This window comes from Lactuca serriola, chromosome 9 (genome assembly GCF_051521515.1).
Source record: "Lactuca serriola cultivar US96UC23 chromosome 9, Lser_US96UC23_V15, whole genome shotgun sequence".
Taxonomy (NCBI): Eukaryota; Viridiplantae; Streptophyta; class Magnoliopsida; order Asterales; family Asteraceae; genus Lactuca; species Lactuca serriola.
The window spans coordinates 106110780-106123447 of record NC_136416.1 but is presented as its reverse complement, the minus strand read 5'-3'; the positions used below and the strand labels follow the sequence as shown (position 1 = coordinate 106123447).

Here is a 12668-nt window from a genome sequence, read left to right as displayed (position 1 = left end):
CTCTAACAACTACTTGTGAACCTTTAACAACAAGTAAAATGAGAAAAAATGCTAACGGCACTAGAACTAATATTGTTTGGCTGCATGGTTTAGATTTGCATGATCGGAAAGTCAAGTGGAAATTTTGTAACTCTTTATGCTTTGGTGGGCTTTTCAGATTCAAACACCATTTAGCTCACACATGTAATAATGTCATGCCTTGTGATAATGTTCGTGAAAATGTTTGGCTTAAATTTTGTTGGTTATTGGAAGAGAATGATATGCTAACAAAGAAAAAGAGAGGTGCATTTTCAGCCACTATATATGATGAGGTCTATAAGAGGCAAGCTACAGGAAATAACTAGGAAAACAATGTGATAAAAAAAGGAAAGGTTCAAAGCACAATGAATTCTATTTTCAAGAAGGAAGAACGTGAAAGAGTTTGCCAAGAAATTTCAAGGTTTTTCTACATAAGTGTCGTCCCTTTTAACTGTGTAAAAATTTATGAGTTTCAAAAAGTGATAGAAATGGTTGATGAATTTGGGAGAGGCCTTAATCCTCCTTCTTACCATGAAATACAGGTCACAATGTTGAAAAAGGAAGTTGATTACACCAAATCATTAATGGAAGATTACAAAAACGAGTGAAAGAAGACCGGTTGCATACTTATGAGTGATGGATTGAGTGATCGAAAAAACCGGTCAATATGTACTTTTCTTGTAAATAGTCCTAGAGGAACTATATTTTTAGCAGCAATTGACACATCTTACATTATCAAGATGGAGGAGAAAGTATTTGCAATGTTAGATGACTTTGTTGAAAAAATAGGTGAAGAAAATGTTGTTCAGGTGGTCACCGATAATGCTTCTAGGGAGATGTTGATACAAAAGAGAAAGAAACTATTTTGGACACCATGTGCAACTCATTGTATAGATCTAATGTTAGGGGATTTTGAGAAAAACATTGAAGAACATAAGGTGGCAATTACAAAGGGAAGAAAGATAACAAGTTTCTTCTATAATAGGTTACAATTGGTTCTTACCTTTTTATTTTTTTTATATAAGTTACTTTATTGATTATAAGTTATAAGTTATAACAAGTTTAATTTATTATAGGTCATGACTAATTTGTTTGTTGAAAGAGCAACAAGGTTACAAAAGGGAAAGAGCTTCTTAGGCCTGGAGCAACAAGATTTGTCGCATCTTATCTTACACTTGGTCACTTGTTTGAGCTGAAAGGTGCATTGATCTCGTTTTTTCCATCTGAAAAATGGTTGTCTACTAACTATGCAAGGAATAACACCGGAATATATGTTGAGGATATAGTTATGGACACTGCAGGATTTTCGTCATCAGCTATCACATGTCTTAGGGCCGCGGAACCCTTAATGACGGTTCTTCGATTGGTTGGTTCAGATTCTAAACCAGCTATGGGTTTCATTTACCAAGCCTTGGTTAATGAAAAGAAGGAAATTAAAGAAAACTTCAAAGATATCCAAACAAGGTAATTTTTTTGCTATTTGTTTATATTTTCAGAATTAATTTTAGACCAACAACTCATATATTTTACATATATTTTCAGGTATGGAACTATTGATGATATCATTGATGATAGATGGTATAATCAAATGAATAGGGCAAAACATGTGGCAGGTTATTACTTGAACCCACAGATGCAATATAGCGATGATTTCAAGAAAAATGGTTGGATCAAAGGTGGATTTTACATGTGCCTAGAAAGAATGTGTGGTACTGATAAGAACCTAACGAAGATCATTGATTGTCAGTTTGATCAATTCACGAATGCAAGAGGTCTCTTTGGTTTTAATGTAGCTAAGCTAATAAGGAAAGAAAAATATCCGGTTGATTGGTGGGATTCCTATGGAGATGACACGCCCGAGCTGAAATTTTTTGCAATGAGAATATTGAGCTAGACATGTTCTTCATCCAGTTATGAGAGGAATTGGAGTGCCTTTGAGGTGTTAACTTATCAGTAAAAAATAACGACATTATGTGTTAATGTTACTTTTAATATATCCTTATATAATAATTTGGGTTTTTCTTTATGTGGTATATAGGTACATTCTAAGAGAAGAAACCAACTACAACAACAAAAGATGAATGATCGTGTGTATGTTATGTACAACTTGAAGCTGAATGGAAGACATGAAAATAAAGCAAAAGGGCATGATGGACTTGAGCCATTAAATCTTCATGAAATTAGTTTTAACGATGAGTGGATTACTGAAAAAATGTCTTCTAATCATGATGTTAATGAAGATGATGATTTTCCTCAAAAGGGCTATAAGAGATCAATTTCATGAGTTATTTTTTTATTCCATTATTTTAAAATTATAAATGAACGTTCTAACTTTTAGTTTGATATGTCTTGGTTACATTTAATTGCAGGTGCAGGTGATGGAAGAGATTTATGAGAAGATATTTTGGATTTAGAAGAGGACTATGATTTGGATACACAGTTTGTTATGTTGGACTAGATTAAATGGTGTTTTTGTTGTGACTAATATTTTAAATTTATATTGAATTTAGAACACGAGGATGATTTGGATGTAGTACTTTTTGTTAACATAGACTATATTAAATGGTACTTATGTTGTGACTAATCTTTTTGTAGCTTTAGAATGGAAAACTTGATGTTGGAGATATTTTTCATGTTAAAATTATGTTTTTTTTCTAGGATTTTAGGATCCCGATCCCGATCTTGCAAACCAAAAAACGATCCTACATACGATCCTGATCCTGACAACCTTGATATATATATATATATATATATATATATATATATATATATATATATATATATATATATTGGGAGGATCATTTGAAAACTCATAATTTCCCAAGAACCCGAGAACTAAAAGTAGAGCGTTGGATCAATTATTTGGATGACTTAGATGATTTTTGGCATAATATGTAAATACGCTCAAATCTAATGGGTTTTTGTGTTTAAAATTGAAGGATATGAGGGTAATCTGGGTAAAATATATTTGGAATAAGATACTGATTATCTAAAGTTATCTCTCTCACGCACATAAATTCTATATCCCCTAAATATTTATGCCTCACATATTGATCGCCTTCCTCGGTTCCTCCTGCCTCCATCAATTGCCATTGTTGCAGATTTTCCGATCAGACATGTAAACAAAGATGAAGAAAAAGAAAGTCAGAAGGCTGTGATGGTGGAATTTGTTCTGAGTGACAACGTCTTCTAATCCATAATACCTAATCTTCAAATCATCGATAGCTAATCGGTGAATCAACAAATCGGCGTCATTCCAAAAATCAACATATCTAATATATGCTCGAATTTCCTTCACCACCTTCAACAAACCGATATTTACATTGTTACGACAAGTCTTTCCTCTGTCGACAATGTACATTGGTGGCTATGAAACTATCGCTTCTATTTCCGGATGATTTTCCAATCAGACAACCAACAACGACTTCCAATCCACAATTGTCAATCTCTAATTATTGACAACAAATCCATAAATCAACAGATCGACATCATTCCATAGATCCTGATCTACTTCACGCATAAGTGTTCATTCTCCCCTGTCCACTAAAAGTATTTTCCAGAGATGTGAATTAAAAAAACAGTTTGATTCCATCTTCAGATCGCCAGATGTATGCTTGAATTTCCTCTTCATTCATGTTACTTGTCACGACCTATTTTTTAAAATGAGAACGAACTTCTTAAAATTGTTAACGATTAATCTGATCATTAAAATATGTTGATGTATCGTTTTTTTTTTTTTGATGAATTTGAGTTTAAAGGAAAATAGGAACCGAATCATTGACTTGAAATTGTAATGGCATTGAATAAACATAAGTTTTGTCGAATCAAATCAAATACGAATATGAGAAACCAGAATTTGCACAAACTTATTGCCTTAAGGACAAAGATTCAATGAATTCTAATAACGTTAACCTAAATTGAGGAGATCTGTGGCTTTATATTGCATTTGCATATACATTTTTAATCAATGATTCTTTTTTGAGATGATGAAATCATCTAGTATACTAAGGTTAAAGTTTTTAATATATGAGGATCTGTTAACGAAACAGGGAAATTTGGGAAGCAATTAAAATAAACTGGACCATTGCAAAGACTCGTTTCTACAAGTCCTAGTAGTGAGTTTCCAAAGTCTAAATGCCTACAATCTCTTAAGGCTACCATCAAACAAGCATTTAAACCTTCTCTAATCGAAGGCTTTAGACTAACTTGAACTAATCATATATGTAAAAATTGATACATATCTTTAAATCTATAGACAGAAGGATTAAATAATTCAATTTGTTCGTATCCCTCAGGAATAGGTATTGTTCTTTCTACCAAATTAATTATCTTTTTTGATCTGAAATCCATTATTGGTATTTTATATACTTTTTCTATTGGCATGGGTGGCATGCTCCATGCACATATTCTTTTCATTTTCTCATCATTTTCTAATTCTGCATTCATTTTATTAGCCTATTATTATTATTGTTGTTATTATTGAATATTTTAAACATTTTAACTAGTAAAGTAAAGCAACTACAAGAAACAAACAAACGGGAAATAAAAGAAATACTTGTTAAGATAAACCTTATGGGATGAACTCCAAGGGCAATCTCTTGGGAAAATATCCAGTTACCAGAAAACTGGATTCTAGCAGAAGCAACTCTACCACAACCTGTAGAAAATAGACAACTAGATCAAATATTGCAAACTCCAGAAGGAGATGTAGAAATTGTCTTCGCAAATAGTGGTAGGAAAACTCAGTTTAAAGTCACTGAATATGACAAAAAATCGGTTTCATTTTTACAAAGGTCTTCATCGTGTAATAATATACCTTACAAAAGAAATAAGGAAGAAAACATTATAGATGATAATATACAATTCAGAGGCCTAAAAGACTCTAATCAAAGTATTCCACATAGTATATATGAAGAAAAATCGGAGGGAGGATCCCCGACAACCACAGATATGAATTATGTTGTACAATAAAATAGAGATACATAAAGAATTCATGCAAGACAAATATATGATCTTTAGAACTTGGTTTTTTAACAAGTTTAATAAAGAAGAAATACTAAAAATAAAAGATGAGTTTTATGAATATATTGAAGAAGAAAAACAGATCATACCATTTGCTATATGGTATATAAAATAGAAAACAAAACACAATATAAATCCAACAATAGATCATATAGAAACTTGGGAAACCATAGAAGGTAAAAAAATAAGATCTGTGCATCCACCCCCACAACCAATAAAATTAGAAGGTTTTGAGGCATCCCCCTTTGCTAAAACCTTAGATGAAAAAAAGAGAAATTTGTTCTAATGATATAAATAAAATCTTTAAGCAAAATAATCATACTAATCTAAGTATTCAAACTCTAGGAAAGCACCTAGAAAGAATAAAACAAAAACTAGATGATCAAACTACTCCAAAAAATGTAGAATACAAAAACCCTACTACTTATGTACCAATAATTAAATCAACAATTCAGTTTAAACCTGGAGAATATAGTCTAGGGAAAAAGAATAGTGAAGACTTTTTAGATATACTTACTGAAAAGTTTAAAAATATGGAAATAGGAAAATTACAAGTAGTAAATGAAAACTATAGTGATTGTGATGAATCAGATATAGAAAAATTAGAAGAACAATTTATGTCTAATACACAAATTAACAAAATACAAGACACAAGACCTCAAATACAGCTAACTGGAGGAAGATACTATTATCCAAGGCCTAGCCCATTAGACTTAACTTATGAAGAAGAAGCTTTGACAGCTCAAGTAAGCTATAATCCCAAAGAAATATATGAATGGAACATAGACGGAATGACAGAATACCAAGTCTTAAATTATATGAATAAAATGTTGTTATATGCTACTGCTTCAAAATTAATAGGTAATAAAGATGAAACTTGTGCAAAAATGATAGCATCAGGTTTTATAGGAAGTCTAAAAGGATGGTGGGATAATATCCTTACCGCCTCTCAACAAAATGAAATATTGTACGCAAAAAAATAGTTATAAAACAAGAAGGCACGCATTCAGTCCAGGTACAAGAAGATGATGCTGTTTATTGTCTAATAAATGCAATAGTAAAACATTTTATAGGAACACCACAAAATCATCAAGAAAGAAATAAAGGATTAATAATGAACCTAAAATGACCCACGCTAACCCATTTTAGATGGTATAAAGATGTTTTCTTGGCAAAAATCATGCTTCGAAATGATGCTAATAATTCATTCTGGAATGAAAAATTTATCAGCGGTTTGCCCCTCTTTTCGCCGAAAGAATTAGAAATAGAATTTCATCACGTCATGGAGGAACAATTCCTTGTGATCAATATACATATGGTGATATCATATCAGAATGCACAAGTGAAGGCTTGTCATTGTGTAATGATCTAAATCTTAAAGCCCAACTTAAGAAACAAGGACTTAGAAGTAGAAAAGAATTGGGTCAATTTTGTGATCAATTTGCTTTTGATATACCAAAAAGACCAGCCCCCACAAAAAATAAAAAGATATACACAGAAAACACTAAAACGTACAAAAAGAAAAAGAGGAAAAGGTTTAAAGGAGAACCTAATAAATTTGAAAGAAGAAAATCTAAAAAGGTATTTAAGGATATAGTTTGTAACAATTGTGGTAAAAAAGGTCACTACACAAATAACTGTTGGTCTAGAAGAAAGAATGATTATAAGAAAAAGATCCAAGAACTATAAATTGATGAAGATATCAAAAGAAAAGTATGTGAGCTAATAAAAAACAGTGACGATGAATCCTCGACAGATTACCCAGATAGTGAGAGTCTTGATATCATCTTAGAAAGTTCAGATAGTAACACTGATAATAGTTTTGAGTGTGTAGAATGTAGTAAGAAGATTGATTATTACAAATCCATTCTAGATATGAATGGTTTGAGCATAAATGTAATAACTAATGAACAAAAATTCATTCTAGATCTAATTGAGCAAATAGAAGAACCTCAAAAAAAAATGTAACGCACTAAAAAGACTTATTGAATATGAAAAATCAGGAGAAAATAAAAATGAAAAAATAGAACGATTTTCATACTCTTTAGATGAAGTATTAAACAGATTTCATACTCAACCTACCAAGGAGCCAACTACTAATGATTTAAAATACGAAATAAATATATTAAAAGAAGAAATGGCAGGAATCAAAACCAGACTTAGTAAGATGGAAAAGGGAAAAGAAATTATTAACATAGGAACTACTAAAGATAGAATTTTAAAAAAAGAAATAGAAAACGAAACCGAACTCGATAACTTCCTTCTTCAAGAAATAAACTATCAAAAATGGTATATTAAGATTAATTTAGTTATAAATGAGGAATATAGTTTAGAAGTAATTGCATTAGTAGATAGTGGCGCTGATATGAATTGTATAAAAGAAGGATTAATTCCAACTAAATATTTTGATAAACTCAGGTATAAAAACAATATCACCGCAGCTAATGGAACAAAGATGATATTATCCTATAAATTAAAAAATGCTTTTGTTTGTAACAATGAGATATGTCTAAAAAATGATTTTATTGTGATGAAAGGACTATCACAAGACTTAATCCTAGGAAATCCATTTTTACACCAAATTAAACCTATGGAAAGAATAGATTCCAATGGAATACTTACAACTTTACAAGGAAAGAAAATCTTATTTAAATTTATTACAAAACCGAGAAGTAGCAAAATAAATGAATTAAAGAGGGAACTCGTTTTCAAAGAAAATCAAATAAATTTCAATAAATGAAATAAAGGTTTGCAACCTACAAACAAGTTTAGAAAATCCTTTAATAAAAGGAAAAATAAAAGCTTTAGAAAACCGAATGAGAGAAGAAATTTGTAGTGAAATTCCTTCAGCTTTTTGGGAAAGGAAAAAACATATAGTTCGTCTACGTTATGAAAATGATTTTAATGACAAAGATATTCCCACCAAGGCTCGACCTATACAAATGAACAAAGAAATGGTTGATTTCTGTAAAAGAGAAATTCAAGGATTATTAGAAAAGGATTTAATAAGAAAAAGTAAATCTTCATGGAGTTGTTCAGCATTTTATGTGAATAAAAATTACGAAAAAGAGAGAGGGGTCCCGAGACTACTAATAAATTATAAACCTCTCAATAAAGTTCTAAAATGGATTCGTTATCCAATTCCTAATAAAAAGGACCTTCTAAGCCGTCCAGATGAGGCTTTTATTTTCTCAAAGTTCGACCTTAAATCAGGATATTGGCAAATCCAAATTCATGAAGAAGATAGATACAAGATCGCTTTTGTTGTACCGTTTGGTCAATATGAATGGAATATTATGCCATTTGGACTAAAAAATGCCCCTTCAGAATTTCAAAATATTATGAACGATGTATTCTATGTTTACTCTGATTTCATGATTGTTTATATTGATGAGATTTTGGTTTTTTCTAAAAATATTGATCAACATTTTAAGCATTTGAATATTTTCTTCCAAATTGCCAAACATAACGGGTTAGTTATTTCGGAGAAGAAAATGAAAATTTTCCAGACAAAAGTTCGTTTCCTTGGTCATGAGATTGAAAAAGGAAAATATCTTCCAATTGATAGGTCTATAAACTTTGCAGATAATTTTCCTGACAAAATTAAAGATAAAACTCAATTGCAAAGATTTCTAGGGAGTCTAAATTATATTTCTGACTTTTATAAAGATCTTGCTATAGATAGCGCTCCACTTTATGATCGTTTAAAGAAAAGCCCTCCTCCTTGGGGACAAGATCATACTAAAGCGGTAAAACTAATTAAGCTTAAAGTAAAAAAGATCCCATGTCTTTCTTTAGCAAATGAAAATTGGAAAAAGGTAGTAGAAACAGATGCTTCTAATATCGGATATGGAGGCATTCTAAAACAAATAAATCCTCACAAAAATAAAGAATAATTAGTCAGATTTACTTCTGGGAAGTGGAATAATACGCAAAAAAATTATTCAACTATTAAAAAAGAAATGCTCTCTATTGTCAAATGTATTTCTAAATTTCAAGAGGATTTACTAAATCAAGAATTCCTATTAAGAATTGATTGCAAATCAGCAAAAGAAGTTATAGATAAAGATGTTAGAAACCTTGTCTCCAAACAAGTTTTTGCTCATTGGCAAGCAATTTTATCAGTATTTGATTTTAAGATTGAATATATAAAAGGAGAATCAAATTCTCTACCTGATTATTTAACCCGTGAATTTTTACAGGGATCCCAGTCATGCGAGGAGCAAGAAGCACTTGTGGAAGGGCCTCATACAGAGGTATGGGAAGGGGAAGAATGATTCCAACCTTCAATAATACAAATTTTCCAAGAATTCAGGAGAACTCAGAGGGTTCTTCAAAAACTATAAGGGACGTTCTCTTATCCGAAGCACAAAATGAATTTATGAATCAAAAATTTAACATAATGGATGATATCATTGAATTAGAAGAAACTGACTTAAGGTGTCGCGATGAACCTTACAAATTATGTCACAAATATTTTGAGCCCTATTGTTACTTCCCTTTGGAAGGAAGGAAAACCAGAGACTGTTATGAACAAATTTTGAAAATGACAGGATCCGTCATCTTTGATCATAAAATAAAAATTGTCGACAGGGGCCAGGAAACAATTGCCTTCAACAAGGCAAAAATTGTAAAAATCATGCCCATAAATGAATGGGGTACAAGTCCAAATCAATTAAGGATTGTAACAAGCGAAAATAGCCAAAATCAATGTAGTATTACATATTGGGATTATATTAAAGCATGGAAATATGCTTTTTATCATCAAAATTTAACTAGAAGCCATAGTTGGTTCTTTACGTTTGTTAAAGACTTTGATCTTAATACAGATTTTCCAAATTGGTTCTTATCAACATGGGAGAGACTATGTCCTCTACAAGAAATTTTCCCAAAAGAACTAAAAAGGGCATTTGAAATATTTTGTAATATTCATCCCCAAATAAAGGGAAAAGATATGTCCTTAGTGTTAAACAAAGCTTTGCTTTTATTTGTATCAAAATATAAGGTGCCATGGATATGGGCCTGGAGATTACATGTTGGACAAAACTATGCTAATATACCCTCCTTGAAAAGAACTTATTGGGTTAAATGGTGGCAAAAATTCGACCCTAAAGATATCATTGGTGAAGTTATGGATGCTCTAGCAGAGCATGACAATAATCAAAAATTAAGGTCTCCTGAGGTGGATACCCAGGCTAATAATGAAGATGAGTTGCTACGATCCATTATACAGAAAAAAATATTAAGAGAAAATCCAATTATTTCCCATGATGAACTAAATAAACTAATCCAAAAACGAGAAAAAATATTAACAGATTTCTCGATGGAAGATGATGACAACATTCCTCACAAGGATATTTCGATAATGAAGATATGGATGGTATTAGTTTAAAAGAACAAGATGATCAACTAATGAATGAAGCTGCAAGTATTCACTCCAAAGAAGGTGCATCGAGCAAGAAGAACGAAAAAAGACAAAACCAATAAAAAATCGGATCCAGCCAAAGAAGATGGAATCTCTGCAAATTAAGTGGAATCTCTGCAGTCATTTTTCAGGGAATCTGACTGAAATAATAAAACCAAATGATTTTTCTATCAAAAGAAAACAAAACCATTTTCCAAGACTTAATTGATGTTGAAGTCCGGGTTTCAAGTCCGAAGACTTCCTATAAATAGAGCCTTGCTCATTTGAAGAAGGCATCCGAAAAATTCTCATATCTCTCCTTAAATTCCTTTAGTATTGTCTGTGTGTTTGGAGTTGTAGAAGTTTTCAATATCATAGAAGTGTGTAAGGATCTCATACCCATGGATCCAAATTGTAAGTTTTCTTTTCTTTGAATTTTGTAATCGTTTATGTACTATGTTTATGTTGTGTTAATAATTTGGTCATTTTTGGAAAGTAATTCACGTATTAATCGCATTTACATATGACATCATTTGTGACTTACATGTAAATCACAAATGATTCACATTTGATTCACATGTAAATCAAATATGATTCACATGTAAATCACATGTGATTTATATATGACATCATATGTGATTCACATGTGAATCACATATAATTTACATATTAATCGCATGTGATTCACATGTAAATAACATGTTATTCACATGTAAATCATACATGATTCACATATGAGCCAAATGTGATTCACATGCGAATCACATATGATTTATATATATATGTTAATCATATGTGATTCGCATGTGAATCACATATGATGTCATATGTAAATGTGATTTATATGTGAATCGCATGTGATTCATATGTTAATCACATATAAATCACATATGTATTTTTGTAAGTGTTTTTACATCAATCATTTTTTTTATTTTCTTTTAGATTTGGAAGAAATTGTGGTGAATATTAAAGAGGTGAAAATGATAAATTGAATAAAATATGGAAATATTGGCACGAAGATATGAAAACACTATGAAATTTTGTAGCATTTTTTTTGTTTTTTAAATTTTTTAATATCGAATAAAATACTTAATCTATTGTGTTTATAGATTAGTAAATAAAATGAGTTTTCTTATGATTTCCTTACAAATATTATAGTATATGGAATATGCATATATGCATTTGTAAAAAATATGCATATATGTATTTAAAATGTTGATTTTTTTTGCTTAAAAATTATAGTATTTTTTAAATATTCCATTTTAAAAAAAATTATTGATTTTTAAATGCTTTAAAAAAACTTGCAGTTTTTTTTAAAAAAAACATATTTTTTTCAATTTTTTTTTCAAAAATTCATGTTTTCTATATAAAAAAAAATTAAAACATCTACACTTTTTTATAAAAAATCGACAAATACTATTTAAAAAAATTCCGAAAATTTGATTTATTATGTAAATTTTTAGAAATTTCTATTAATATTGTCAATAACACAAAAAAAAATTAAACATTAAATGAGATTGGTAAGATGACGATCATGTCCTTAATTAATTAATTTTGATCTAACGCTCCACTTTTAGTTCTCGGGTTCTTGAGAAACTATGAGTTTTCAACTGATCTCACCCCTATATATATATATATATATATATATATATATATATATATATATATATATATATATATATATATATATATATATATATATAGAGAGAGAGAGAGAGAGAGAGAGAGAGATTAAATTACCTATTTAGTTTATTGACTTGAATTTTCCTATTTGACTGAAATAAAATGAATATACTGAAGTAAGATAATAATTATTCTTATCTATTTATATTTTTCATTTGAATGTATGAATATAAATAAGTCAATAACTTATCATATACTTTTATATTTTTCATTTGAAAGTATGAATAGAAAAAGTCGTTTTAGTACTTTTCTCTATGCATTAATAAATACTCATTGACAATTTACTCATTCATAACTATGGTTAAATCAGATATACTTTGACTAAACTTATATATAAAAAATTAATTCCACCTTATAAGGAAAAAATGTAATACGTGTTATTTAACTCTGACCAATAAGTAGGCAAAAAATACTGTAGTATAACTCTTTAAAAAAAAAAATACGACCAAAGGTGACCATTAGCAACATTCATCCAATAATTTATGTTCCAAGCTTGAAGGCTGCACTATAAATGAACGTACGTACACTTGGCATAAGGCAA

At 30.0% G+C, this 12668-nt stretch overlaps 1 protein-coding gene across 1 annotated transcript; it reads left to right on the top strand.

Moving 5' to 3' along the window:
* The first annotated feature begins 758 nt into the window (after positions 1–758).
* On the top strand, positions 759–2302 carry LOC145076014 (uncharacterized). The gene is made up of 4 exons (XM_079022043.1): positions 759–1013; positions 1121–1482; positions 1561–1807; positions 2057–2302. Exons 1-4 carry the CDS (start codon positions 759–761, stop codon positions 2300–2302), a joined length of 1110 nt encoding a protein of 369 aa, XP_078878169.1.
* The last annotated feature ends 10366 nt before the right edge of the window (positions 2303–12668 follow it).